Source organism: Oryctolagus cuniculus, chromosome 1 (genome assembly GCF_051225735.1).
Source record: "Oryctolagus cuniculus isolate XC-2025 breed Fujian yellow rabbit chromosome 1, ASM5122573v1, whole genome shotgun sequence".
NCBI lineage: Eukaryota > Metazoa > Chordata > Mammalia > Lagomorpha > Leporidae > Oryctolagus > Oryctolagus cuniculus.
In genome coordinates this window covers 190,788,869-190,816,536 of record NC_142867.1, presented here as the reverse complement: position 1 = coordinate 190,816,536, position 27,668 = coordinate 190,788,869, and the positions used below count along the sequence as shown (strand labels likewise).

Genomic DNA, 27,668 nt, shown 5'->3' with positions numbered 1-27,668 from the left:
ACTGTTTTGCAGATAACACCCATTATCATCTTCCTCTTTAAGATTCTACTCCTAAAACAGGTAAACCGGGTGGAGGACTGGACACATGAGTAACGTGGTCTTTTTTAAAAAGAGATTTTATTTTTAAGAAGAATTTAAACAAAGATAATTTCAGCAGAAAATACTCATACAGGGAGTTACTATGTCCCATCTCCCTCAGTTTCCCCTATTATTAACATCTTGCATTGGTGTGGTCCATTAGTTACGATTTATGAACACTGATTTGCACCTACTGATATGATTATTACCCAAAGCCCCTATTTAACACGAGGGTTTATTCTTTGTGTTGTATGATTCTGTGGGTTTTCACAAATGCAGTGTCATGGATAACACCAACACCGTTTCAGACAGAAGTGTCATTGCCTGCAAGTCCCCTATGCCCCTAGCAATTCATCCCTCCATTCCTTTCTCTGCCTGAACCCTGGGCAACCACCCATTTTTTTTACCTTTGCTACATATTTACCTTTTCCAAATGTTATATTGTTGGAATCATACAGTAAGTAGCCTTTTCAGATTGGCTTCTTTCACTTAGAAATATGCATTTACAATTCCCCATATTTTGACAGCCTGATTTCTCTTTCTCAAAATATCCCATTGTATGATTTTTCCCAGTTTATTCACCTACTAAAGAACATTTTGGTTGCATATGACTTTTAATAATTATGACTAAAAGAGGTATAAACATTTGTGTGCAGGTTTTTGTGGGGACATAAATTTCAACTCATGAAAGTAAATAACTAGGAGTGCAATTGCTGGATCACATTCAGCTTTGTAAGAACCCATCAAACTGTCTTCCAGAGTGGCTGCTACCATTTGCAGTCTCACTGGCAATGAATGTGAGTTCTGAATACAGTTTTCACTAATGAATTGATTATTTTCAGAAGAGTAAAAAAAAACTCCTGAGTTGGATGAAAGTTTCATGACAAGGCAATATGCTAATTTCCCCTCCAAACCTGTCATACAAACAAATGATTAAAAAAGAAATGGCATCTGGTGATTAATCTAAGTCCTGTCACCTCAGTTCTGTACAGGAGCGTTTGGCAAGTGTACTCATCTGTCATGTGGTGCTTTAAGAAAAAAGAGCAAGTGGTCTTTGTTTAGAGAAGTTATTTATAGGAATGATCACTGCTGGGTCATTTTAGACATACTTTGTAAGTTCTCTGACTGAAGTGATTAAATTGAGCTTTATTGATTTTTCTTTTTTGAGCACAGACTACATGCTAAGTACTTTGGTTTACATCATTAGATTGGTCCTCACAGCAATATCCTGAAGTTGGTATTATCTTCATTTTATAGATATGGAAACTGAAGCTTAAAAGGAAATCTGTCCAAGCTTATAGTGATTAGAAATTCTAAACCCTTCTCTGGGTGTGATCACCACCCTGTCATGTAAATTCACAAGAAGCTATAAGCGTGCCTCTTTATAAAAACACATTGAAGAAACAGAGAAGCTGTTTAGGGGCATTTAAACATAATTTAGCATTTAAACATAATTTGTTTGAGTATTCACAAAATAATCAACCTCAAAGCTAGATAAAACAGTCATTGACAACTATGCATATGTTACTCTACATGGTCCAAGCCACACTTGACAACTATTTTTTTTTTTAAGATTTATTGTATTTATTTGAAAGGCAGAGTCAGAGAGAATGAGACAGAGAGGGACAGACAGAGAGAGGTCTTCTATTCAACAGTTCCCTCCCTAAATGGTGCACATCCTGGGGCTGGGCCAGACCAAAGCCAGGAGCTAGGAGCTTCATGCAGATCTCTCACTTGGGTGCAGGGGCCCAAGCACTTGGGCCATCTTCCACTGCTTTCCCAGGCACATTAGCAGGGAGCTGGATTGGAAGTGGAGCAGCAGGACTCAAACAGGTGCCCATATAGGATGCTGGCACTTCAGACGGCTGCCTTAACACCAGCCCTGACAACTATAATTTTTAAAAAGCAGAGAATGTAGACATGGGAGTTAGTCATTGCATATTGCTTAAATACCATTACCTGGAAAACAGTAAAGGCCTTGGAACTTTTGGGTGGGGGCATAGGGAGCTGGAAAAGCAAAGAACCAACACACAGTCATCTAAAACCATCCTTAAATAAATGGCCCATAAGGTAGATATATATTCAGGAAGAAGGAAAATTTGCTAGCAAAGATAGATGTTTGTTAACAGATGCAGTAAAAAGGCTCTTAATATCTCTGGATTCAGGCAATTTTATTAACTTGTTTTAGAAAGCTAAATAAGTTCTTTCCATTTCTTTATGTAATATCAAATACATTTGGTTTCATACTCTCAGTAATAAAATGGAAAATTTAACTCTTAAGCCTCATGAGTCTTCCACTACACCATCTCTATAGCTTAAAAGAAAAATGCGCTTCCCAACAGTAGAGCATACACTCTCTAGAGGAAATGGCCCCTTGTAAGTTAATCACTTTTCCTCATGAGTTCTTCAGAGACGTTAGATTACTTCAACTGGTCTGTAGTAAAGTCAGCAAAGTCTGGTACAGACACATTTTGACATCTGGTATCCTGAACGTAAAGACAGATTCTGCCCCTCACTCGCAGCTGTGTGCCATGGGCCAATGCATAAGCACCTGTGAATCGGTAAACTGCAGCTAGGGGCACTTCCTCCACGTGGCCATGAAGGTTAAAGGGACCAGAACAGAGAACTTGCCACAGGGAGTAGCCTTGGCCTTTATGGTGGAGGGCTTTTCTGCCTTTGCTCTGCAATCCTTACTCCTCCCGGAAAACAGGTCAAACACGCTCTTTTCCATTGCCTTTTCTTTCTTTCCTCTCAGGCTCTGATGTAAATGCTACAAACCAAGACAAACTGTCAGAGCTGCAGGAAATCAAACTCAAATTAATGTTGGGCATCGCACTGATGACCCTCCTCCTTTTTGTCACCCTCTTGGCCTTCTGTAGTGCCACACTATACAATCTGAAGCAGCTGAGGTAAGTCTGCAGAGTTCTGCAGTCCTCGTAACCAACGCAGCATGTCGAGTTCACTCTCTGCTCGCTAGGAGATTGTTAGGAATACGTGGCTCCCAAATATATTAATTATCCTGAATATTTAAAGTGTTCAGTTTGACTTTATTTCCCCTATGCAGAAGGAACATGGGACTGCCTCTCAGGGAATATCCTACCTAAACTTTGCCCCTAATACTTTTTTTTTTTTTTTTAATTTTATTTGAAAGGCAGAGCAATTGATAGAGATCTCCCATCTACTGGTTCCTTCCCCAAATGCCTGCAACAGCCAGGGCTGGGACTAGTCCAAAGCTAGAGATGGGAATGCTATCCAGGTCTCCCACATGTATGGCAAGGACTTGAGCATTTGAGCCATCACCCTGCCTATCACAGTGTGCCTTAGCAGAAAGCTGGAATGGGGAACGGAACCAGGACTTGAAACCAGGCACTCCAATCTGGGATACAGGAAACCCAACCAGCACTTAAACCTCTATGCCAAATACCCACCCTGTCCTAGTATGTTAGTTAACTAGGGATAGATACCCCTAGTCAGTTGAAAAGGATATAGATTCTAGATCTGCTTTTTCGTGATACTAGCTTGGGAACCAAAAGTCCCCACATCCTGTTCTAAGGAGCCCATCTTCTTAGGGTCTAACATTTTTCATTCAAGCAGGCCTCAAGGCCTTCAAAAAATAACATGTCTCTGTGTTACATTTACACATTAAGGCTTATCAATTTGTTCTTTCTTACAAAAATATCAAATTCAGCTCAAGCCTGATTGAGGGGATTATTTAAAATTTATTATACTAACAGATTACTTTAAAAATCCCAACAGGATTGCTTCATGTTCACAATTATGAATTCCATTCTTTTGATGGTCGTGCTTTGGAGGAATGGTGTATTTCTTGGGGACAACCCTAGCTATTTATTCCCCCTAATTCAGTTTCTTTGTACATGTTTCAGATTAAACTTTTATTAAAGCAGCTTTTCCTGTTTTAGTAAATTGGTTTCTAAACTCTAGACTTGGGGTTTAAAACATGCTTCATTCACACAGGTATTAGATATAATAAACTTACAATTAAGGGGAAAAAAAGCATCATTTATATAATGTTAAGTAACTAGTACACTGGATGGAATTTAATTTTTGTGAATGCTTTTCTAAGTTGAATTACAAATGTACACAATTAAAAACAATTCTTGATATATGTTCTTTTCCTTTTCAGTTATAAAAGTTGTGAGAGTCAATACTCTATCAACCCAGAGCTGGCCACTCTTTCTTATTTTCATCCATCAGAAGGTGTATCAGACACATCTTTTTCTAAGAGTGCAGAGAGCAGCACATTTTGGGGCACCACTTCTTCAGATTTGAGAAAATCAGGCACAAGAAGGTCAAAATCTAAAAATTTGACGGACATGACTTCCACGGGCTCAGATGAAACGGGCATGAATGAGGAGTCAGACTTAGTTAACAGTGAGGAACCAAATGAGGAAAAATAGATAACTTTGACTCTTTTGTCAAAAAAAAAAAATCTTTGTCTCATTCTAATGCCATGATTTTGAAACTGCTGAGACATTTACATTTTCTAGTGTCTTAAAAGAAGGACATCTTCAATAAAAGCTATTTCAGTTTTAAAATTTATTTAATGGAAAATACACAAGGAAATAATTCAAGGTGTAGAAAACTCATCAAGTAAAAAACCACCCCGGAGAGCGACTTATGACTCGTTTTTAAATGAGGACATTTAGATATTTGTCTGACTGGTGGGGCATTTTGAGGACTCTCAGGATGCTCTCCACCGCCACCTCCAAATCAAAAAGAACACACCTGTTCATGTTTAATCGCCAAAACAGTTGGGCCATCAAGAGGTGAACCTAACTAAGTTAGTGGTAGAAACTGCTTAGAATTCTTGTTTAAAAGTCATCAGGATTGCTCTCATGGGGCAAATTAAGGGAAAAAGATTTTTTTCTAACATTTCTAAAGTATCCATAACCATCTGAGATAACACGGTATTCCAGAAGAGGAGGAGGGAAGGAGCGGATCCCAGCATGCAATTCCCAGAGCAGGGTTCATGTCCCCCAGGTCTTTGGAGAGCTGAAGTGCTCCTCTCTCTTCCTCCCGGTAGTGGGCGCTCACTAGTGCTCCGACAGCAAAGCATCTCACAGACTAATTCGAGTAGTGACGGTTGAGATTCTCCGCACCAGAGTATTTCAGTTTACGAAGGAGGTAAACTGGATAGGCATGTTTCCTTAGGAACTGCTTTTGAGTGGAAGGATTTTAGGGACACGCGTCGGATCTCCTGGGGCGGGTTTCCTTGTCCTCAATTCTTAACCACAACAATAGCTTCCATTGCTTGGGTGCCTACTTTGTGCTAAGCATTTTAGTACATTCAGGGAGTCCAACTACCCTATGAAAGGTGAGTTTATTTTACAGATCAAGAACTCCAAACTCAGGTAAGTCAGCTAGCTTGCCTAGAATCACCTGCTAGCGAGGGACAAAGCGCTCACGCGCTTCCAGACTGGGTTCTCTACCTGATCCTAGAAGGTGAATAGTCTACAGAAGTGAGAGTTTTCGGAGCACGAGAAACGCCGAATCCAAGAGGCATTGAGTTCGTCCAGCCAGGTGTTCTTTCAGCTCCTGGGAAACCGTTCTCCCTGCTTCGGGCTTAGATCTCAATGATGCCTCTTCCGCACGTGTGCATGAGCTCACCTGCCACTCGCCCTGCCGTCCCTTCTCCGGCTCCCCCCCACCCCCACCCCGCCCCGGGCGCCCCGGGCGCCCCGCCCCGCCATTTCTTCCCAGTCTCCAGCGTCAGGGGCGCTCACCATTGGATGGGAAAGCGACGAAGCCCCGCCTTAGAATGCTGATGGCCTACATAAGACGGCACCGTCGGCGGAAGAGTAGTAGCACAGGAGGTGCGCGCTGCCTGGGCTCTGCCAGTAGCACGCCAGTTGCTGAGCCGGCAACGGTACGCCTTGCGCAGCAGCCCATGCTACCCTCTGCTGGTTACTTTTGCCACTTCCCGTGCCCTTTTGACAGCCCCAGGGGTGGATGTCAGCGTTTGCACTGCCAGTTCAGACACCTGGAGGCGCAGTGGGAGCTGGCTGAGGCAAGTAGGTCCAGCCCCTTGGAAGAGCTCCAGGTGCACAGGAGTCCTGTAGAGTCCAAGGGTGAGAAAGGGCGTGTGGGAGGCGGAAGGGCTTGAGGATCAACTGTTCCCGCCTTTTCCTTCTGCCCGTCCTTGGGAAGCACCAAGAACACTCTTGATTGGAAACAGACGCTGAGTCACCTTTGAATCCCAGAACTTGTCTCCAGGACTGAAAAACAGCATTGTAGAGAAGGGAAATGAGTCTATATAGTGCAGTTACCCTGGCCCAAATGTCTAAAGGCACAAAGAAAAGTGTTAACTAAATTTTTAAAATTTGGCTCCTCCTCCTCCCCTCCAAGACAGCTGGTACCATTGTAACATGCGCTCAAGGCCATCTGAGGGCGCAGGATGGGGCATACAAGGTCCATGAGCCAGGAGACGGTCACGCAGCCCCCGCTGCCGGTTTCCTCGTTTGTCCGGGGCTCTACGCCCTGGTACACCTGTGCCATTTCTGAGCAGGTGTTTCTGGCCTCCCACCTGTTTCTCCGCCAGAGCACGGAAGCCTATGGGTTTCTCCGCGGTCTGAAACGCCCTCTCGTTTCCTTCTCCCAATGCGCCCTCGCCTGCCTCTCCTCCAGCACACAAGGTGGGACTTTAAACTGCGCTCTCCTTGTCCTGGAGCTGAATTCCGATGCCCTGCGTGCCCTGGGGTGCTTATGGCCAGACTGGCTCCAGAAAGTTAATCTTCCCAGCGTGGCACCCCGCGGGGCGAAGCCTAAAGTGCTGGTATTGTCCCTCTCTCCTGTCCCTCCTACGGCAAGGGTGGCCCGACACCTGACACCTGCGCAGCTCCGGCCTCCCGGGGTTGGCGGGACGGGTGGCGGTCCCAAGCGCACCTGGGGACGCTGCTGCCCGGCAACGGAGCGAGCAGGCAGGCGCCCGCGAGGCGCTCGGGCGGGGCGGGGCGGGGCGCAGGGCAGGAGGCCCCGGGTGTGAGCGTGCGGCGGGCGCGCGCTCCACGTGCTGGGACTGGTTAAGTGCCTCCTCTTGGGAGCACAGGGTGCTAGACCGGCTTCTAGAAGGAGCACGGCGGGTTTGCTGGTTGTGAGCTGGTCTGTGCGTGGTCTTTTGTGGTCTTAGCCTCTGCCTCTGTTACCCGCGAGTTAATTGTTAAGGGGCTTCCTCTGCTTTGGTGAAAGGTGAGGGGCTCGGGTTGAAGAGGTGGAATGGGACTTGGCGCTGGGCCCTTGTTAATTCAGCTTGGGTCATGGAGTAATTACGAGTTCAGAGGAGCTGCCCCTCAGCACTTCCAACTGAACCCTCCAATCTAGATTCTGGCGAAGAAAGGACGTTTAAACTGGTCTGGAGGGAAATTGGATCTGCCTTTTGGGTAGTAACACACACTCCTCCAAGTGTTTGACAGCCTTTCCCAACTCGTTGCAATTGCCTTCAACCCGGTTTATGCCATGTGCATATCTGGCTGGTTATCACGAGTTTATATAAAAAGAAATCAGATCTGGGCATTTATGAGTGGGTCCTGGGACATTGCTTGCTCTGCTTTTTCCTCTCCTTCTCCCTCCTGCAGTGCCAGTTTTTCCTTCCATTTTGTATTTCAATGGAGTTGGTTTCTTAACAGAAAATGCCTGGTAAATTGAAAGACTGTTGAGCCAGAGGAAGTTTACTGTATAAAAAGGAAATGTGTATGTTATCAAAGCATAGGCTATCTAAAATGCTAAAAACTTTTGAGATGTAGTTTGGACCTTACCTCACATCTGACATGTCTTATTTGGCAGATGGGAGAAGTGTGTAAGTTGTCTTGACTTTGACATAGGAAAGTGCGCCTTGGCAAAAGGGAAGAGGTTGTGAATCTGTAGTTAAAATGCAGAATGAAGCCACCAGGCCGTTGCGTAAAGTGATCACTTCAAGCGAGGTGTGAGTTGTGGATAGCAGGTGTTCCTGTCTCAGTGCTGGATTTCCCCAGGAGTGTGGAATTAGCTGCTCTGGAGTTTCATTTCCTGATTCTTAGATCCTTACGGTTGTGTGGGTTTGCCTTTTGTTTTCAAACCATTCTACAGACTTCAGGAATCCCGGTGAGAATGTTGAGACCTGCTAAATGAAGGAAAGACTTAGGCCTCAAATAATTGTTTCTAATGGAGAAGGGAGATGTATTGAGGTACACGACTGTATGGAGTTCTGTGTAAGTGACATTTGTCTATTTGAACTCCTTCCAAATTATTTGTTAGTTGGTAATAGGGTGAATAGATGGTACCCAAACCACATCACATGTGAGGTAATTTAATAATTATGCCTGAGCCAGGTCTGTCCCACTGATGTATATCTACTGTACTAAAAACGGATGAATGTATTGTTTTAAAGATTTATTTATTTATTTGAAAGTATGAGTTACACAGAGAAGGAGAGGGAGAGGGAGAGAGGTCTTCCATCCACTGGTTCACTCCCCAATAGGCCACAACAGCCAGAGCTGCGCCGATCCAAAGCCAGGAGCCAGGAGCTTTCTCTGGGTCTCCCAAGTGGGTGCAGGGGCCCAAAGACTTAGGCCATCCTCCACTGCTTTCCCAGGTCATAGCAGAAAGCTGAATCAGAAGTGGAGCAGCCGGGACTCGAACTGGCACCCATTAGGATGCCAGAACTGCAGGCCGTGGCTTTACCTGCTACGCCACAGCACCGACCCCATGAATGTACTTTAATTAGTCATGGGGATGAGCTGGACATTTGACAGACTTAGCAGTGACGGTCACTGGATTCTCATCCTCCCAAGAACAGATCACGTAGTAAGCTACCCCCCGTGTTAAAGATGGGTTTTGAAGAGTTAAGGTCCTGATAGGAAGCTTCTTGTCTAGGATATTCTGGAATCTGCATTTCATCTTAAGTGACTTTAAAGATAAAGCAAATGTCATTTTCCATTGGTGGCGCTAGGTACAGCCATGGAAGAATTAGAAAAAATCAACAAAGAAATTGAGGCCGTCAGGACGGAAGTTGAAGAAAGCCAGAGGAGCCCCGTGAATTTTACTTTAGCGCTTGAAGAACTAACTCAGAGCCCTGTGGCCTCCTTGAATAACACAAATGTGAACCAAGATTTTCCTAAAAATGACCTGCTGCCAGAGGAGAGATGGAAGGAGCCATCAAGGAACAAAGACAGTCAGCTTAGAACGTATGTGATGGACCACAAATGTCCAGCAACTGATCTTGAATATGATCCTTTGCCCAATTATTCTGCGGAGTTGCTTGGGACATCAAAAGCAGAGCAGGATGAGACTGACCAACAGAACTGCCAGTTGAAAAAATATGTGGGTGAAAATTGCCTCCTGCCCCTCAAAAGCCAAAAACCTTTTTCACTAATAAGAATTAAAATAAATCTTCAAGACTCTGATGATGATGATCTTGTAATAGATGCACCACCACTCATGCCTACTTCTAAGAAATCGAAACTATTTAGAGGCTCCAAATGTCAGAATAAAGATAAAAAGGTAAATATCACACCCCTGGAGGAGAAGAATCTTCAAATTAGTGCCCCAGAAGAGAAAAATACAGGCAAATCCCAACTAACCACACAAATAGATGACAGGCACACATCGGAACCACCCCCGTTACTGATGGAAACACCACTAGATATGAAAAATAATGTGGTCTTGAATCCTGTTAAAACCCATACGTCTAAGAAGGGAAGCTTTGGTTATGAAAAGGATAGCTATATCTTAAAAGAAGGTCACAAAAAAACCCTGAAGGATAGTCATAATGAACATTATGTAAAGAGCCAGAAATATTTCAAATCGTTTTATGATACTCAAAACAAAGAAACTGAATGTCCATACTCACTAGGCCGGTCCCAGATTTCTTGTTCAGATGAACGTGCAAAAGACAGAGTGCTCAGAGCACAAAACAATCATCAGGATTCCACTGCATTTGCAGATAGCAAGGTAACCGAGTGGGAATCTGGTAAGGAACCTGCTGCCGCTGACATCGCCCCTGACTCCGGCAACACCATGAAGGCATGTCCTCGAATTCCCAGTGAGTCCACAGAAAATGAAGCTCACAAAAAGACGAAGCAGGTTGGTGTCTTTTTTCCTTTTGTCTTTTTCCTAAATCTAAAAGAGCTTTTAAATACATATACTTACTGTATATAGTCTATGGAATATGCAGATAGTATCTATGGACTATCATATATGGAAATATATAGACTATATATGTAATATTCTAATAGTTTGGAATGACAAGGTGAAAGTCTTCACAACTGGCCAGCAATATTGTCTTGCAAAGTTGTCAGTTTCCAAAGGCATCATATTATATAGAGTAACACATAGTTGTTGACCCAAATTAGAGGATTCTTTTATAGGAATGCATGCATATAAAATTACTTGAATTCAGTGATGATTTTTGTGAATTATTTTTGATTTTCCAAATATTTTTGTAGCTTAGGTTCATGTGGCTTTGCAAGGAACTTGCTAAATTTACCTTTATTAAACTAAAATCAATCTTTTTTTCTCTTTAGGCTTCAGGAAATCAAGATATGTTGAATTACAGAAGCACTTCTGGCCCAAAGAAGAGAATTGCACACACTGCCAAATTTGATGTGAGTCATTTAGTTGCTTATTTCCCCCCGCTGCAGAACTTTTCGAACTGAAATGTGGCATGCTTTGCCATTGTCTACTTTTAAAGTATCTAATAATTATCTTGTCATCCACCAGGGGGCACATGTGGGGAGTCAATATGCTGATTATACTAGGGAGCATCTTCCAAGTCCTTGACTTCTCCTTTTTACCTAACAGTTTTCATTGAAAGCATGTATAATGTCATTGCATGGGCTTCTAACTATAAGTGGATCCTCATTAATTGCAGGATCAAAATTTGCAAGTTGGCCTACTCAGTGAAATGTATTTGTAACTTTAAAACCAAGACTGCTTTTGTGTTCATTCTTGGACATGCAAAGGCTGGCAAAAAACAAACAAAAACTTAACTACCTGATAGAGAAGGCAACACAAATGTCTTGTTTCAGGTCTCATACTGTAAACAGATTTTGGTCATCTATTTAGTGCCATATTTTTGCACTTAGGTGCTTTTTGTTGGTGACTTTATGCTACCAAAGGACCTTAAGTGTAATGTTTCTAAGCCCAGGAAGACTATGATTATGCTTTACAGAGAATATTCATTAGATCATCTTTGGTTGTGAGTTGTAGTACAGCTGGCCATTAGCATTAGTCTTTAGACACATGCACACGTAAAACAAGGTTGATAAAGTTGACAAAAATGCTGTGACCAGACACTAACCTGAACCTAACTATGTAGTTCATTTGCCCCAGGAGCCATGGTTCAGATTTTGTGAATTTAGTGTTTATGGGGTCTTTATGAAGTGCAACTACTCAGATAACCAGTTGGTTTTAGTTTTGGAAAGTAATTTGAACCTCTGGTAATTTGAACCTCTGGTAATTTTGTTTTTTTTATGACACGTTAAAGGAGAAGTTGCGGTAGTGAAGCCAGTAGCATTTCTTTAACTCTGTTGTGATATTTAATACAAATTCTACTTCTCAGGTCTAGTCTCCATCATCTATACTCGGTGAACACTAAAAGCAAAACTTTGCATGGCATTAAAAAAATTAAAAAAAAAAAAAAAAACTCAATGCTTCCAAGACACTGATAAGATCTCAATTCTGCTACTTTGCAACACAGTCAATGTCCTTGAAGAAGTTACTTAAGTCTTTTTCTGTTCTTCACTTTCCTTTCCTGTGAAAGAGATGTTAAGCACCTTTCCCAGAGTTGAATCTAGAGGTACTTATAAGCTTGTTGCCCTTGCCTCCTCTTGTGAGAAAAGTTTTTTCCGAGGCTAACCCTGTTCTCGCTTAATTGCAATGCTGTGGTGTTGGTAGTTTTCATTTTATTGTGCTACCTAATGCTCGCCACAGATCTCACATGGGGGTACTTCAGAAAGCTCATGGAAAATGGAATTGAAATGTTTTTTTTCCAAAATTTACAGTTTAAAAACAAATGCATGACATGAGAAAGACATGGATTTCAAAATTTTGTTGCATCAAAATAAATTTACCTTTTAATTGCATTTTCCAGAGACTTTTTGAAGTGCTTTGTATATTATGAGCAAATGCTGTCATCGATAATTATTTCCTTAAAGTAAAATCTCACCAATGGAAGTGAGTCGACAAGAAAAGTAATCTTAAGAGATTTGACACATCTCACCGTATCACCCCCAAGACGAGCTCTGGCAACTGACAGTTCTACTCAGAGTTTGAGAGTTCCCTTCCCACTCACCTTTTCCCCCAGTGGATACTGGAGTGTTTCAAAAGCCAGATATAGGTAAAACTTCGTCTTTTAGATTACATTTTTCTAGATTACTCCTGAAGCTGAACATTCTCTCATTATGTTCCATTCTCTTGTAATAAAGGTTGCTATGGAGCAGTGTGAATCTAGCCTATTTCTCCTTATAATGAGTCACTTGATAACTTTTGCCTCAATTCCCAAAGGATTCTTTTTTAACATTGAATTCAAGTAACTTTAACAGAGAATGTCCTATTCTTACCTATTGTATTATCACTTTGACCTGCATACAAAGTGTTGTTTCACATAAGTTCTCCCTATTTCGAGAGCATTTTCGTAAATCCTGTTTCAATGACTTAATAAATTCTTTCTAAGAATGTTGCCATTATGCATGCTTTGAATCTCATGCAGTCCATTCACTTTTGTGTGAAGTCCAGGGCCGCTGAAGAACCTCTGACAGAAAGGATAAATTATCAGCATTAAGTTTCCTCGTTTTTGTCCCATGCTGATGCACTGTAGGTTCCAAGCAGTAAAGAGATCGTTAGCTCGTTCCGGGGACCAGTCCCTCCACCGGCTACCCGCACTGGAATCCTTCGAGCCCAGCAGCAGGCAGGGCAGATGCAGGCTGCCGGGAAGAGTGGCCAGGCCTTTGCTGCTGCCACTTCAGAACACAGGAAGAGTGCGTTTGCCTGTCCAGCCTCCCAGACTCGGAGGAAAGGTTTGGGAAATCCTTCTTTTTGGATCACTCATTTAAGAAACAGGATTTAATTTTAATTTTTAAAATATTTCTTATAAGGTACCTATATTAGCAGTTACGGTAAAGTAAATGACAGTTTTAGGTGAAATGATACAGTTGACATGATCTTTAAGTATTTACTGTTGGCCGGCGCTGCGGCTCACTAGGCTAATCCTCCGCCTAGCGGCGCCGGCACACCGGGTTCTAGTCCCAGTTGGGGCGCCGGATTCTGTCCCGGTTGCCCCTCTTCCAGGCCAGCTCTCTGCTGTGGCCAGGGAGTGCAGTGGAGGATGGCCCAGGTGCTTGGGCCCTGCACCCCATGGGAGACCAGGAAAAGCACCTGGCCTCCTGGCTCCTGCCTTCGGATCAGCGCGGTGCGCCGGCCGCAGCGCGCCGGCCGCGGCGGCCATTGGAGGGTGAACCAACGGCAAAGGAAGACCTTTCTCTCTGTCTCTCTCTCTCTCACTGTCCACTCTGCCTGTCAAAAAATAAAAAAAAAAAAGTATTTACTGTTTATCCATAAATTGTATGCAACAGATAATACTCATATTTTATAAGTACTCTTAAATGCAGTAAAGTTGCTTTATAATCTTAGCTAAATTTGTTCTTAGCTATATTGGGCTTGTTTGGGGGAATTTTCTTATGTTTTTGAATTTTGTTTTCTTCAAGAAAAGCATGCATATTTTAAACCTAAAAGGAATTTTGAAAATGTTGAACCAATGATTTGAATAAACCTTAATCATAAAATATCATTAAAATTTACCTTTTTTTTTTTTCTTGTTCACTCAAACTTCTTAGAAAATTCCTTCACATCAAACAGCATTCAGCTGGACATGGCTCTTTCAAAGGAAAATCCATCTGGAAAAACATGCAAATCGCATATTCCTGTGAGAAGCATTGCTGCTTTTCCTGTGAAGGTATCATGACCTAAAGCGGACCACAAAAGCTTCGTGTCATCATTTCCTATGTATATGGAGTCCCTGAAAGTGTGCCTATGTTCTTCTTTCTGAAGATCCCGAACTTGGATAAATGTCAGACCCATTGGAGAGAAATATCAACATTTTATAGGTTATCACATTATACTATAGTTATTTTTATTTTTTGAAAAATATTTTGTTTTTGCTATCCATGGAAATATTAGACATCTTTTATGCCTAAAAACTACTTTGATACTTTTTTCAAAAATGTTTCACATTGAACTATACCTTTGAACTATGTCCAGTGAGTGTGTGGGGTGTGTGTGTGTGTGTGTGTGTGCGCATGCGTGAGAGAGGGAGGGAGGGAGAGAGGGAGAGAGAGAATAACACCATCAGTGATAGGACAGTGTAACTTCATTTTCCCTGTACTTGTGTCAGTGATTTTTTTTCTCCCAAATATTTTGTAGCAGAAAACTACCTGCTGGTGTTCTCCCTCACCCCATTTTTTAATGATTTTTTGTTTTGTGTTATTTTGTTGTTGTTATTTGTGGCACTAGCATTGTGCACAGCCATTAGGCTGTCATTTGGGAGGCCTGCTTCCCATGTTAAGTGCCTACTTCAAGTCCCAGCCACCCCACTTCTGATCCACTTTCCTGCAAATCTGCCTGGAAAGGCAACAGGTGATGATGGTTCAAGTACTTGAGTCACTGCCACCCATGTGGGAGACCTAGATGGAGTTCCTGGCTCCTCGTTTTGGCCTGACCCATTTATTTGGAAAGCAGAGAAACAGGGAGAGAGATCTTCCATCCACTGGTTCATTCCCCAGTTGCTCAAAATGGCGAGTGCTGGGCCAGGCTGAAGTAAGGAGCCATGAACTTCATCTGGGTCTCCTTTGTGAATGGCAGAGACACAAGTGCTTAAGTCTTCATCTGCAGCATCCCAGGATGCATTAGCAGCAAGCTGGATTGGAAGCAGAGAGCAGCACTTGAAATCTGATATGGGATGCAGGCATCATAAGCAGCAGCTTAACCTGGTACACCCCAACAACTGCCTTTTTTTTTTTTTTAAAGATTTATATATTTACTTGAAAGAGTTACACAGAGAAGAAGAGGCAGAGAGAGCAGTCTTCTATCTGCTAGTTCACTCCCCAGGTGGTCACAACAGCTAGAGCTGTGCAGATCCCACATGGGTGCAGGGGTTCAAGGACTTGGGCCATCTTCCACTCCTTTCCCAGGCCATAGCAGAGAGCTGGATCAGAAGTGGAGCAGCCAGGACTCAAACCGGTGCCCACAAGGAGGCCAGCACTGCAGGCAGCGGCTTTATCTGCTACGCCACAGCGCCGGCCCCACAACTGCCTTTCTAAAATGTCTTTGCACAACAAGGAAACAACTACTGACGTGTAGTGTTGGCTTTTTTTGTTTTCCAAAACTCATTTCAGAATGTTCATTAACTCATTCCAGAATGCTCATAGTGTTTACCAAGTCCTGTAAAAGAAAACAGTAAAATTGTGTATCATTGGGATCACTTTAATATTGAGTATATACAAGGTTCCCATAAATTTTAAGTTCAGATGTTTTTTTAATGATGTATGTGAAAAACAGTAGGGTGTATTAATTTAAGGAAGAAAGAAAGACTGTGAACTTAGCTGGATGTTGGTCAGAAGACCAAACCACAGCTTAAGGAAGTGCAGTTAGCTGATTAGTAGGCTGCAGTGTTATCCGTGCAGGTAGTGGAATGAGGACTCGGCCATTTCACTCCTCCCTTTTGTGGGTGTATATAATTTTATACCTTGTATATGTTCTACTTCTTGTGAACTTAAAACTTGAAACGATTTCTCCATTTTGTTAAGAACTTAGTATACATTTTTTTTATCCTTGGTACACATGTTAAACTGAAACATGAGCTCTTCTTTAATCCACAATTCTTTATTTAACAAGATGCCAAAATACACAGTGGCTCATCGGAAGTGGACTTCAGTGACATCCGAGTCCTCTAAAGTCCCTGATGAAGTCAGACAGCGCTATGTCAGTCTCTTTGTGGAAAGGTATCTGGACGTTTGTCAGACAAAGGATGAGGCTCTTAACAAGGTCAGTTTGTAGTGCATAATGTAATTTATTGAAGGCACACAACTTGGAAACTACTGTGTTGAATTTAAAACACCCAGGGCACAATTAGCAAATAGTTTTATTCATTTGTATTTCAATTGCTTTTTTCAAAGCAGGCAGTGGTGCTGGTCCTCCCCACCCCGACCCCCCTTAGATGACTTTTTTGCTCTAGTCTGAATAGTATCTGCCTCCCATTAGGTTGGGCATGTACTGCCTAGTGAGCCGTGGTACCCTCTACTATTACTTAAACCTACTTGTGCTCATTTATGGGCCGTTCTTTGCCTCCTAGGTGTGCCTGTGTTTGCAACCTCTACTCAAGAGCTTTTTTCTGAATGGAAACCTTGGCAGTAACAGTAGTCCCCTATGTTCATTTGTATCTTCAAAAATCCACATAGACTATATAAGAATTAGAAAGCAATGGGGACTGAGGCTCACTGGGCAGAGTATGTCCCATTTATAGAGCCGTAGACACTCTGATTGAGGTTAATTCAGTTTTTCCTGGGGATCAAAAAAGAACCGTAACTGGATGCCACTGGAAAAATATTTCAGATCATATGAGGAAGACTCTTGTAACAAATATTCTGTCTGTAATACAGCTGCTTTGTGAGGTAGTGGACTGGCAATTGCTAGAAATGTTTGGAATGTTTTTCTACATCCTCACCGACACTTGTTTCTTTCTGACTTTTGTTATCTTAGTAGATGTTAAATGGTATTTAGCTGTGATTTTTTAATATATTTCTCTAACAACTAATGATATTAAACATATTTCCATGTGCTTATTAGTTATATCTTTGGAGAAATATCTACTCAGATCCTTTGCCTGATTTCTGAATAGCCTCATTGTTGAGTTGCTAAATTCTTTGTAGGTTTTAGATAAAACATTTGCAAATGTTTTTCTTCTCAGTGAATTGCATCATTTGTAGCACAGAAAACTTTTCATTTTGATAAATTCCAACTTACTGTAAATTGCTATTGTTTGTGTTCTTGGTGACGTATCTTAAGAATCCAGGATCGCTAAGATTTATTGCTATTTTAAAAAGTTTTAGACTTAGAGTAGACCAAATATTTAAAAAGATCAAAGTTGAATTTTTTAATAAGGTAGGAGGTAGGGGTCCAACTTCATTCTTCGGGATGTGGATATCTACTTGTCCATTTGTTGAAAGGGCTTTGCTTTATCCCATTTATCTTGTTACCTTTGTAAAAAATCAATTGACTGAAAATACATCTGTAAATGGTAATAAATTCTTGACTCTAAGTTCTGTTCCTTTAATCTCTAACTTTAAACCATTCTATATAGTCTGAATTACTGTAGCTTTCTATAATGAAACTGCAAAGTATGAGTCCTCCAAATTTGATCTCTGGTACTTCCATATACATTTTAAGATCAGCTTGTTATGTTCTTCAAAAAATAGGATTTTGGTTGATGACATTAAAACTTTAGATCAGTTTCTAGAAAACTGCTGTCTTAACTAAGTCTTATGAATCATAAGCACAGATGGCCTTCCATTTATTTAGATCTCTAATTCTTTTTAAGAATGTTTTGTGGATCTGAGTATACTCCTCACACTTTTTTTTCAAGTTTTCCCTTGGTATTGTGATCATTACACTATTGTTAATAGAACTAGTTTCGTAATTTTATTTTGAGATAGTTCATTGCTGGAGGGTAAACTTAATTGATCTTTGATACTGTATCTTGAAAACTTGTTGAACTTTTTATTCATTTTCATAGTCAACTATAGAAAATCCTAAGGAACCTGCTGACTATAGAAACCGTAACTATAGAAAACCCTAAGGAACCTGCTAAGCTGATGTTGTGTGTGAATGGAAATAGTTTTATTTCTTCCTTTTGAATCTGGGTACTCTTCTGTTTACTTTTTCTCATCAAATTTCCCTAGCTCAAAATGGCAGTAAAATATTGAATAGAAGTAGAAAGAGATGACATCCTTGATTTGTTCCTGATCGTAGGGGAAAATCGTTGAGTTTTTCTCTGTTCAGTGTGTTATAACTGTGGGATTTTTAAATTTTAAATCAGAACTTTATTGGTTGAGACAATTCCCTCCCATTGCTAATTTGCTGAGTGTTTTAGCATGTTTTCTTCATCTGTGGAGCTGTCACGTAGGCTTTGTCTTTTATCCTCTTAATACGCACGCACACTGATTTTCAGATCAACTTTGCATCTAACCTTTCCTTTCTTGGATAGAACTTTGGCCATGGTGTAAAATCATTTTTCATGTTTATTCCAATACCAGTATTTTGAAATGTTCATTTATGTGAAAAGCAGAGAGCAGACGTGTTATATATTAATGTTAGCCGTTGGAACACACCGGACACCGGAGTAAGGGAAAGGGTTTATTGGGGAACACCCAACAGACCGGAGTGAAGGGGTGGCGAAGGAAAAAGAGAAAGAGTATAAGAGAAACAGAGAGGAGAGGAGGTAGCAAGGAGAGAAGAGAGCAGAGAGGAGCTGAGAGAGAGAGCCAAGAGACCAGAGGAGGAGGCTAGAGAGAGGAACCGAGAGAGGACCAAGAGAACAGGAACAGGCCCTTTTAAAACTTCGCCTGAGGGCGGGCAGGGAAGCAGGAGCAGCGAATCCCATTAGGATGGGGGTGGAGCCTGGCTCAGGTAGCTGGGCCATGCAGCCACCTGGCTAAAACTGCGCCAGTTTCCTACCAAGACGTGCTTCAGAGTACACATGTCCATCTGCTGCTTTAGTCCCCAATTGCCTGCAACAGCTGGGGCAAGCCTGGAGCCAGGAGCCAGGAACTGCAGCTGGATGTTTTACTTCAGTGGTGGGGACCTAACTACTTGAGCCAGCATCTGCTGCCTCCCAGGTGCATGAATAGAAACCCAATCAGAGGCAGAGGTGAGACTTGATCCTAGGCGTGCTGATGTGGGATGAGGGCATCCCAAGTGGTGACTTAACGAGCTGTATCACAGTGCCCACCACCTCCCCCCCCCCCCCCCCCCCCCCGCCCAGTATTTTATTGAGGATTTTTGTTTTGCTGTTCTCTGGAGATCCTAGCCTGTAGTTTCCTTTCTTCGCCTTCATTTTCTTCCTGTTTTGTTGTTAATTTTTCATCACCAAAATTTATCATTTTAACTGTTGTAGGCATACAATTCAGTGGTATAAAATAAATTTACCATGTTGTGCTATTTTCACCTCTATCCATTTCCAAGCTTCTTTTTTTTTTAAAAAATCATCCCAAACAAACTCTTGTATCTATTAAGGATTCTTCATTCCTCTCCCCTCCCCTGGTAACTTCTGTTCTATTCATACCTTCTGTTTCTGTGAATCTATCTATTCTGGTTACCTCATAATTGAAATTATACCAGATTTGTTCTTCTGTGTCTAATTTTTCACTTAGAATAACGCTCTCAAGATTTATCCATGTTACAGTGTAATTCCTTTTCACAGCCAAGCAATATTTCATTGACTCTGATCGCCACATTTTCACTATCCATTCATCTTTTGATAGATTGTAGTTTTCTTTGTAATGCTGTCATTGTCTATTTTATTAATTTTTTTGGGCCTCAGGATTATATTAGGTTAAGAATACATTGGAAACTGTTCCTCCTCTTTTCATCATTTGGGAAGAGTTTGTGGATGATTGTTATTCGAATATTTGTGAGAATTTATCAGTGGGGTCTGGATTTTTCTTTGAGGGAATTTTAAAATTGATTTATTTGAGGTTGTTCTTGAGTTAATTACGGGACTTTTGGCTTTTCTAGGATTCTTCCCATTTTATCTAAGTTGTTTAACTTGTTGGCGTACAGTTGTTTATAAAACTCTAATCTTCTGTCGGTTTTGTAGCAATGTTCTTTCCCCCCTCATTTTTGACTTTAGTGCATTGAGCCTTCTCTCTTTCTTGGTCAATCCACCTCAGATTTTGTCAGTTTTGTTTATCTTCTCATAGAACCAACTTTAGATTCTTTACTGTTTTTCTAGTCTTTCTTTTATCCCACTCTAGTCTTTATTGTTTAATTTCTTCCTTCTTAGGGTTTTCTCTTAAAATTCTAGTGGACAGTAATCCTTTTATGAGCTCTGATAGAAAAATGGTAGTTACTGAATGGTTCTAGGGAAGTAACTTCCATAGAAAAAAGACAATGAAAAGGATTGTGTGTGGTCTTAAGCGAATATTTAGCTACTTTGGACTTCATTGTCCTTATTTTTTTTAAATGGGTTTTACAACATGTGCCTCTGGTATATTCAGTGCTTGCCTTGAGAATTGAATGAGTTCATGTGTGCTGTAAGCTTTGTTTAGGTTTTGTGCCATGCACTCTATCCAAATACACAGTGGTCTTTGGTCTATGAATAGCGTATCTGGTTCTTGGGTCAGATTCAAGGGACTTTCAACTCGTTTCTCCTCAAACTGCAAAATGGAGACTAAGTTACTTTTAGTTGGTAGGCCATTTCTCTTATTCCTTGGGTTAGATAAATATTTTGTCATATTTACCCATTATATTAAAAATGATATTTATTTATAGATTCTAGATTTCATATCCTCATTAATTATTCCATTTGTGATTTAGGCTAAAATAGAAGAAAAAGCTATATATGAAAGATGTGGCAGTAGAAATATGTATGTGAACATAGCAGTGAATACTCTGAAGAAGCTAAGAGAGCAAGGTAATTTCTTTTCAATTTAATTAACTAATGATATGATTAGGACCTGACAATGTGTTTTCTTAGGGTAATTTTTGGATCTTTAGTGGAATGCATTGTAAAATATTCTCTTTAGCAGAATGTGTAGGTGGCACTTTAAGTTGAAAAGAAGTTTAGACTTCCAATTGGACATATAAATAGAACCTCATTGACAAGGATTATCACTGAATTATTTAAATTTGTATTTTGGTTATAAAAGTAACTTACCTCCATAGGAATACTACTTCAAAAGCTGTTTTTATTATAATCCCCCTAAGAAATCTTGGACATTGTTTTTTTCCTAACACAACCTCTGCCTCCATGAAATTAAGGAATAAGGCATAAAATTTTGTCTTATCAGTAAAGCTGAGATATGGAGAGCCAAGTATCTTCAGTGTCTGAGCTACTTTTCATTCCTCGAGCAGTTTCACCCTTTGAGGGCAATCTCAGCCCCATCAAGCATGCATGATGTGAATTCAAATAATACAGAAAACCATAAAGAATGAAAACCTATAAAGACAACTTTCTTCCATACTCACATGTTTTTAAAAAATACTTATTTATTGGAAAGACAAAATGACAGAAGGAGACATAAAGAGAACAAAATCGCCCATTCACTGGTTCATGCCCGAAATGGCTGCAATGACTGTGGCTGGCCCAGGCCCAAGTCAGGAGCCAACATACTTGAGTATTTTATACAGACCCCTCTGTACGTGACTAGAGAGATGCATGTAATTTTAATATTTTTAGTAAATATAATTTTTTTTAAATCCATCTAGAATTTATTAATATCTGGCTCTACATCATACTTTTTGATGATTGCAAAATTCCTTATTGCACTGAGCCTATTCTGTACATATTCCATTCTAAAGACATTATAATGTAAATGAACCAAACACATTTCGGTATTTACAATGCTTACTTTTTTTGTATGATAAATTCTGTGATAAATACAAGGATACCACAAATATTTGTGGAAAATGGGATTAAAGATGTCTTTTGAAACAAAAATTTAAGTATGTACATATGAAGTCTTAAAAATTTCATGAAAAATGTATATCATGAAAACTATGCAGATGATTTGCAATTTTTTTGCATGAAAATGCAGTTATCTTAATTCCATCTTGTACAAACATTTTGAAGTATTTTTGTCGAAGTGTTAACACTGTGATTTCATGCTACCTTAGCATATGCATCCTTAGTGTAAATCCCACACCTAGAGAAGTTGGGGGAAGGGTCCACATGTGTGGTACAGTGGTACCTGCATTTTGATTCCCCTCCAGGGAGGGGGAAGTATATGGAGTCTTTTCCTCCTCCTATCTTGCCAAACTTTTTAATTTATTCAAAGAGAATATAGGTTAACTTCTTTTAATTACTGGTAAAGTTGAGGGCCTTTTTGTGTTTTTTTTTCTCTTTAAATTCGCTCCTGGCCTCCTTCCTGCCCCCCTTTTGTGTGGCTTGTTCACCTGGGGCAGCTTTTGCATCTTGCTCTTCTAATGTGCTGCAAATACTTCCCCAGTTTGGCACTTGTGCTACAGTCTCCTTGATGAAGTTCTTGAAATATAGAAGTTGGCAAGGTGTAGTCAGGCTCTGTGGTTTTCATACCTAGGTTTTGTGTCAGGAAGACTATTCATCAAAAATATAAAAGGCATTCCTGTTTGATTTCTATATGGCATATTTTGTATACAATAATTATTTAGACAAATGTATTAAAATATGCAAGGTCTATCAGGTTAATAGTTTCATAGTAATTAAGCTTTCCTCCTTTTCAAATATAGCACATAGAAATAAAACATAAAGATCCAACTATCAATTTTCAATATCCCAGTGAAATTAGAAATGGTTTTTATGTTAAAATTGTGGAAAATTGTGATATACAACTCACTGATACAAATTTACACATACTTTATCCAAAATACAGGACATAATTTTGAGCACATACAAAATCGTAGGTCTGTTAATAGTTCATTAGATTTAACTTTTTTCCCTGCTTGAAATTGGTTTCTAAAGATGTTTGGTCTCTTATGTTGGCTACTTGTTTTATGTTGGCTAGTTAACATAAAAATATTTTACTATGCTATAGAACTTTTAATGTTCCATGTTTTTATTAAATAGACAAAATAATTCTTTAGAGGAAATATCTTGTGTTTTCTAGCTATGTCTGGAAGCGGTAACAGTGAGACAACTGGGTTTCAAAAGTGTGAGAAGAAAAATGGTGAGCTTATTGTAGCAGTAAGAGGTTTTTGTGATTGTTTCCTTAAAGGCGAAGTAAAACTGGTGCAATTCAGTTATTAAACTGTCGATGAAAGGTCAGCTGTATATGATGCATATTTCATATCGTTTTAAAAGTTAGAATATATAGGAAAAGAAAGAGTACTTTTCTTTAAGCAATATAGGCATTGAATTCTTAACTTTTGCTGTCTTTGACAGTTCACAGTCTGCGGAGTAGTATCGATGCTTCTCAGACTCTGAAACTCAATGTGCATTTCAATTATCTGAGAATTTTGTCAAAATGAAAATTCTGGTTCACTAGGTCTAGGAAGGCCCTGAATCCCACAATTTAAAATAAGCTCCCACAAGCAAGAAGCCATAAAAAAGGAATAATTTGTTGGTAATAAAGCCAAAATACAGTGCTTCTCCTCTATAAAGCCTTCGATATAAGAACGAACATGGGCTGGTACTGTAGCGCAGCAGGTTAAAGCCCTGGTCTGCAGCATTTGCACCCCATATGGGTGCCAGTTTGACTCCCAGCTGCTCTATTTCCAATCCAGGTCTCTGCTGTGGCCTGGGAAAGCAGTAGAGGGTGACCCAAGTGCTTTAGTCCCTGTAACCGTGTGGGAGACCTGGAGGAAGCTCCTGGCTTCAGATTGGCACAGCTCTAACCGTTGCAGCCACCTGGGGAGTGAAACAGCAGAGGAAAGACCAACCAACCTCTCTGCTCTGCTTCTCTATTTGAAAGACAATTACTTTTTTTTTTGACAGGCAGAGTGGACAGTGAGAGAGAGAGACAGACAAAGGTCTTCCTTTTCCATTGGTTCACCCCACAATGGCTGCTGTGGCCGGCGCACTGTGCTGATCTGAAGCCAGGAGCCAGGTGCTTCTCCTGGTCTCCCATAGGGTGCAGGGCCCAAGCACTTGGGCCATCCTCCACTGCACTCTCAGGCCACAGCCGAGAGCTGGACAGGAAGAGGAGCAACTGGGACAGAATCCGGCGCCCTGACCGGGACTAGAACCCTGGGTGCCAGCGCCACAGGCGGAGGATTAGCCTATTGAGCTGTGGCGCCGGCCAGACAATTACAATCTTTAAAAAAAAAAAAAAAACCACCAAGGTAGACACTTTCAGAATCTTCTAATGCTTCTTAAACAAAATAATTTTACCTTAAAATAAAAGAACTTGCAGGGCCCATGTTGTGGCGCAGCAGGTTAAGCTGTGGCCTGCTGTGTGAGCATCCCATATGGGTGCTGGTTCAAGTGCTGCTTGTTCTAGCTCTGATCTAGATCCCTGGTAATATGCCTGGGGGAGCAGTAGAAGATGGCCTGAGTCCAGGGCCTCTGACCTACGTGGGAGACCTGGAAGAAGTTCCTGGCATCCATCTGACACAGCCCTGGCCATTGCAGCCATTTGTGGGGTGAACCAGTGATAGAAGAGCCCTGTCTCTCCTCCCTCTCTAACTCTACCTTTAAAATAAATAGATAAATCTTAAAAAAAAAAAAAAAAAACTTGCTAGAGTGTCTAGCAAATCCTGTTACAGTTTTATTTATTTATTTATTTTTAAAAGATTTATTTGACAGGTAGAGTTAGACAGTGAGAAGGAGAGAGAGAAAGGTCTTCCTTGCATTGGTTCACTCCTCAGATGGCTGCTACGGCAAGCACTGCACTGATCTGAAGCCAGGAGCCAGGCGCTACTCCCTGGTCTCTCATGTGGGTGCAGGGGCCCAAGCACTTGGGCCATCCTCCACTGCCTTCCCGGGCCACAGCAGAGAGCTGGACTGGAAGAGGAGCAACCGGGACTAGAACCCGGTGCCCATATGGGATGCTGGGCCGCAGGCGGAGGATTAACCAAGTGAGCCACAGTGCCAGTCCCCCTGCTACAATTTTTAAGAAGAATTTTCTAAGACTTTTTTTTTTTTTTAATTTATTTGAAAGGCAGAGAGAGAGCTTCCATCAGCTAATTGACTCCCCCAAATGACTGCAATGGCCAGAGCTGGGCAGATCCAAAGATAGGAGCTTCTTCCAGGTCTCCCATGTGGGTGCATGGAGCCAAGCGCTTGGGCCATTTTCCACTACTGTCTTGGGCACATCAGCAAGGAGCTGAATCAGAAGCTGAGCAGCCAGGACTCCAACCACTGCCCACATGGGAGCCAGTATCACAGTTCCGTATTTACCTGCCATGCCACAGTACTGGCCCCTTAGAAGAAATCAGAATATTTTAAGAGAATAGACCCAATAAAAGGAATCCTTAAACTTGTACTCTTTTGCCGAGTGAGAGTTGTCAGGGTCCCCTTCATGGTCCATGCATGTAAGCTTTTGTAGTTGCCTTGCCAAGCATGACTTGGAACCAGTGGGCCTGGGTGTGCTGTCAACAGTGCTGTGTAACCTTGATCTCACACTTCTACTTGTGTGAGCCTCATTTTCCTCATCTGTAAAAATAAAACAATGCACTGGTCTGGGGAGTTAATGTAAGTCCTATGCCCTGTGTGCACTGGCGATTACTGATACAATTCCTACTTTCCCTTCTCCCACTCGGAGCATGATATCAGGTGGAACTGGGAACAATCTTGACTTCATGTGGTGGTTGGATGATGGCTGTGGAGACCTGGAATTCTTTTAGGCCACTCCCTTACCAGCATTCACCACAGAATCCTAGCATTTTTCATATTTGAGAGTATTGGAAGGCTCTAACCTTGCAACTGAATAAAAAAATCTTTGAGTTTCACTGAACAGCTGTTCTTTTTTCCTTAGTGCTCACAGGAGTTACTCTGTACAGACATCTTAGAAACCACCTTCTAACTGAAGAACAGCTGCGTGAAAATAACTACCCTCGGCCCAACCCTGACAAACCTGGATGCGTTCTTTTAAATCCATGCATGACAAAAACTTCTGTAAATGATGGTAAGTACATGGAATTGAACATTCGCTTTTTCTCTGTGCTGTGACCCCAGGAGACCAGTGTCCTGATATTTCTTAGCAGAAATGAGATTTGTAGTCAGCATAATTAACCACTGATAAAAGCATTATTGCATTGCATTTGCCTTTCCATTTCACTTCATTTCCATTATCTATATGCTTCCTTTAATTTAAATGATCTGTTTTCTTGCATCCTCTTAGCAATCGCTTCAGGTCAGTACTGTTATTATTCCTAGTTACACAAATGAGCGAAGTGACACTCAGCAAGGTCAGATAACTTGTCATAGGTCGCTGAGAAAATAAGTGGGAAAGTCAGAACTGGGACCCAGGGGCTCCAACTCCAGAGTGCCTACTCGTAGCCATAGTCATACACATGTGCCGTGACATGTGAATAATACATGCCCTGACAACATGAGTGCTCTAAAAACATTTGATGTCTTACTTTAGTGTACAATGCCTGGTGCCTGAACACAACCTAAAGTGTTCACTGAGAGCCAATGAATGCTTTACATCAGAATTGTCAAAGCTCAGGGCGATGACCAGAGTCTGAAATGCTATTACGAAGATATTGTTCAGGGATTAGAAGATATTCATTCTGCTTTTGTATTTTTGAAACTTCCCCCTGGGAATTTTTTGCTTCATCCTTTGAAATCCCTGAATGGAAGGCTGTATACTTAGCAGTTCAAAACATGGGCTTTGAAGGAAGTCAAGGAAATCCAGGTTTGGATGCTGGAAAATTTATCCACTGTTCCCTTCAGCTGCCTCTATGAGTGGTGAGGATGAACCCACCAGATTGTTGTGAGAATCAATTAAAATAATGTCCATAAAGTGCTTGGCCCAGTGCCTGCCCTATGCATAGCCCAGTGTGGTGCTACAGCTGCCATTGTCTGGCATTGGCTTATCTCTGGGATTGAGCAGGTTGCTGCCTGTCTAAGCAGAGGCGACCTTGGTACATAAGCAGGTACCTTGCACATTCTCCTTAGTCCTCCTGTGACTTGGAAACCTCCTGTGACTCTGATCACACAGGCTTTGTTCTTCCAATCAGATCAGAAATGCAAAAGGAGTCTCCACACTCAGGCCTGTTTTCTCCCTCATCAAGTCATGAATCCCTATACTTCCTGTTTGTTGTAGCTTCTAAGAAGATCTGCTGTCGATGTGGCAAAATATATGACGTGACTCCCTCGGGCAAACACAGTAGGGTAGAAGAATGTTACTACCACTTTGGCCAAGTACGAAGTCATAAAGGTAAGTGTTCGGGAGTTGTGTTTCATTTGTCTGGCAAGCCAGCAGGCAGGCTTGTTCAAAAGAAGTAGAACAAAATATTCCTTTCGGAATGTTTGTTAACTGCAGTCCAGGAAAGAGAAACTAGTAACTGAAGTTTCAAGTACAAGTGTCTCCTGACCACCACTTCCTGTCTGTAACCTTGCCACTCACGGCTCAAGAGCTCTCAGGCTGTGAAAATTCCATTTTCCTAAGATCTCAAGGCAGCTGCCTCCTGATCTCGCCTCCTTTTCCCATACCAGCGTTACAATAATGCCTTCGCTGATGGCTTCAATTCCTCCCACTAGGGCAGCTCCACTGCACTCAGAGGAAAACCCAAGCCCTGGATGGGCTGCATCGTTGCTTCTCTGGGTTTCTTCTCCTTAGTTTCTTCTTCGTGAAACTCGAGTCGGTAGCCTGTGCTCAGTTTGCTCAGTTCTCACTTGCCACCTGGGCCATTCCATGCAGCCTACTTCCATGGCCTCCCCTACCTTACTCGTCTTTCTGTGG

At 41.4% G+C, this 27,668-nt stretch overlaps 2 protein-coding genes across 10 annotated transcripts in view; both read left to right on the top strand.

The window, feature by feature from the left end:
* MOB3B (MOB kinase activator 3B) overlaps positions 1–5,777 on the top strand; it is a 237,140-nt gene extending 231,363 nt beyond the window's left edge. Inside the window, exons 8-9 of the mRNA XM_089318042.1 lie at positions 2,834–2,987; positions 4,223–5,777. Of these exons, the coding sequence (XP_089174168.1) occupies positions 2,834–2,987; positions 4,223–4,496 (428 nt within the window). The 3' untranslated portion in view covers positions 4,497–5,777. The remainder of the gene's footprint in view (positions 1–2,833; positions 2,988–4,222) is intronic.
* Positions 5,778–5,829: 52 nt separating this feature from the next.
* LOC103345755 (RNA exonuclease 1 homolog) overlaps positions 5,830–27,668 on the top strand; it is a 41,048-nt gene continuing 19,209 nt past the window's right edge. Inside the window, exons 1-10 of one of the 9 annotated variants that reach the window (XM_089318024.1) lie at positions 5,830–6,110; positions 10,016–10,155; positions 10,596–10,676; positions 12,890–13,088; positions 13,905–14,023; positions 15,961–16,110; positions 20,659–20,755; positions 22,926–22,985; positions 25,734–25,883; positions 27,030–27,143. In XM_089318024.1, the coding sequence (XP_089174150.1) occupies positions 5,858–6,110; positions 10,016–10,155; positions 10,596–10,676; positions 12,890–13,088; positions 13,905–14,023; positions 15,961–16,110; positions 20,659–20,755; positions 22,926–22,985; positions 25,734–25,883; positions 27,030–27,143 (1,363 nt within the window). In that variant the 5' untranslated portion in view covers positions 5,830–5,857. Of the gene's footprint in view, positions 6,872–7,026; positions 7,285–9,022; positions 10,156–10,595; positions 10,677–12,889; positions 13,089–13,904; positions 14,024–15,960; positions 16,111–20,658; positions 20,756–22,925; positions 22,986–25,733; positions 25,884–27,029; positions 27,144–27,668 lie in introns of those variants that run through there. The other 8 variants (XM_089318018.1, XM_070053160.2, XM_089318027.1 and 5 more) reach the window with 8 other exon arrangements.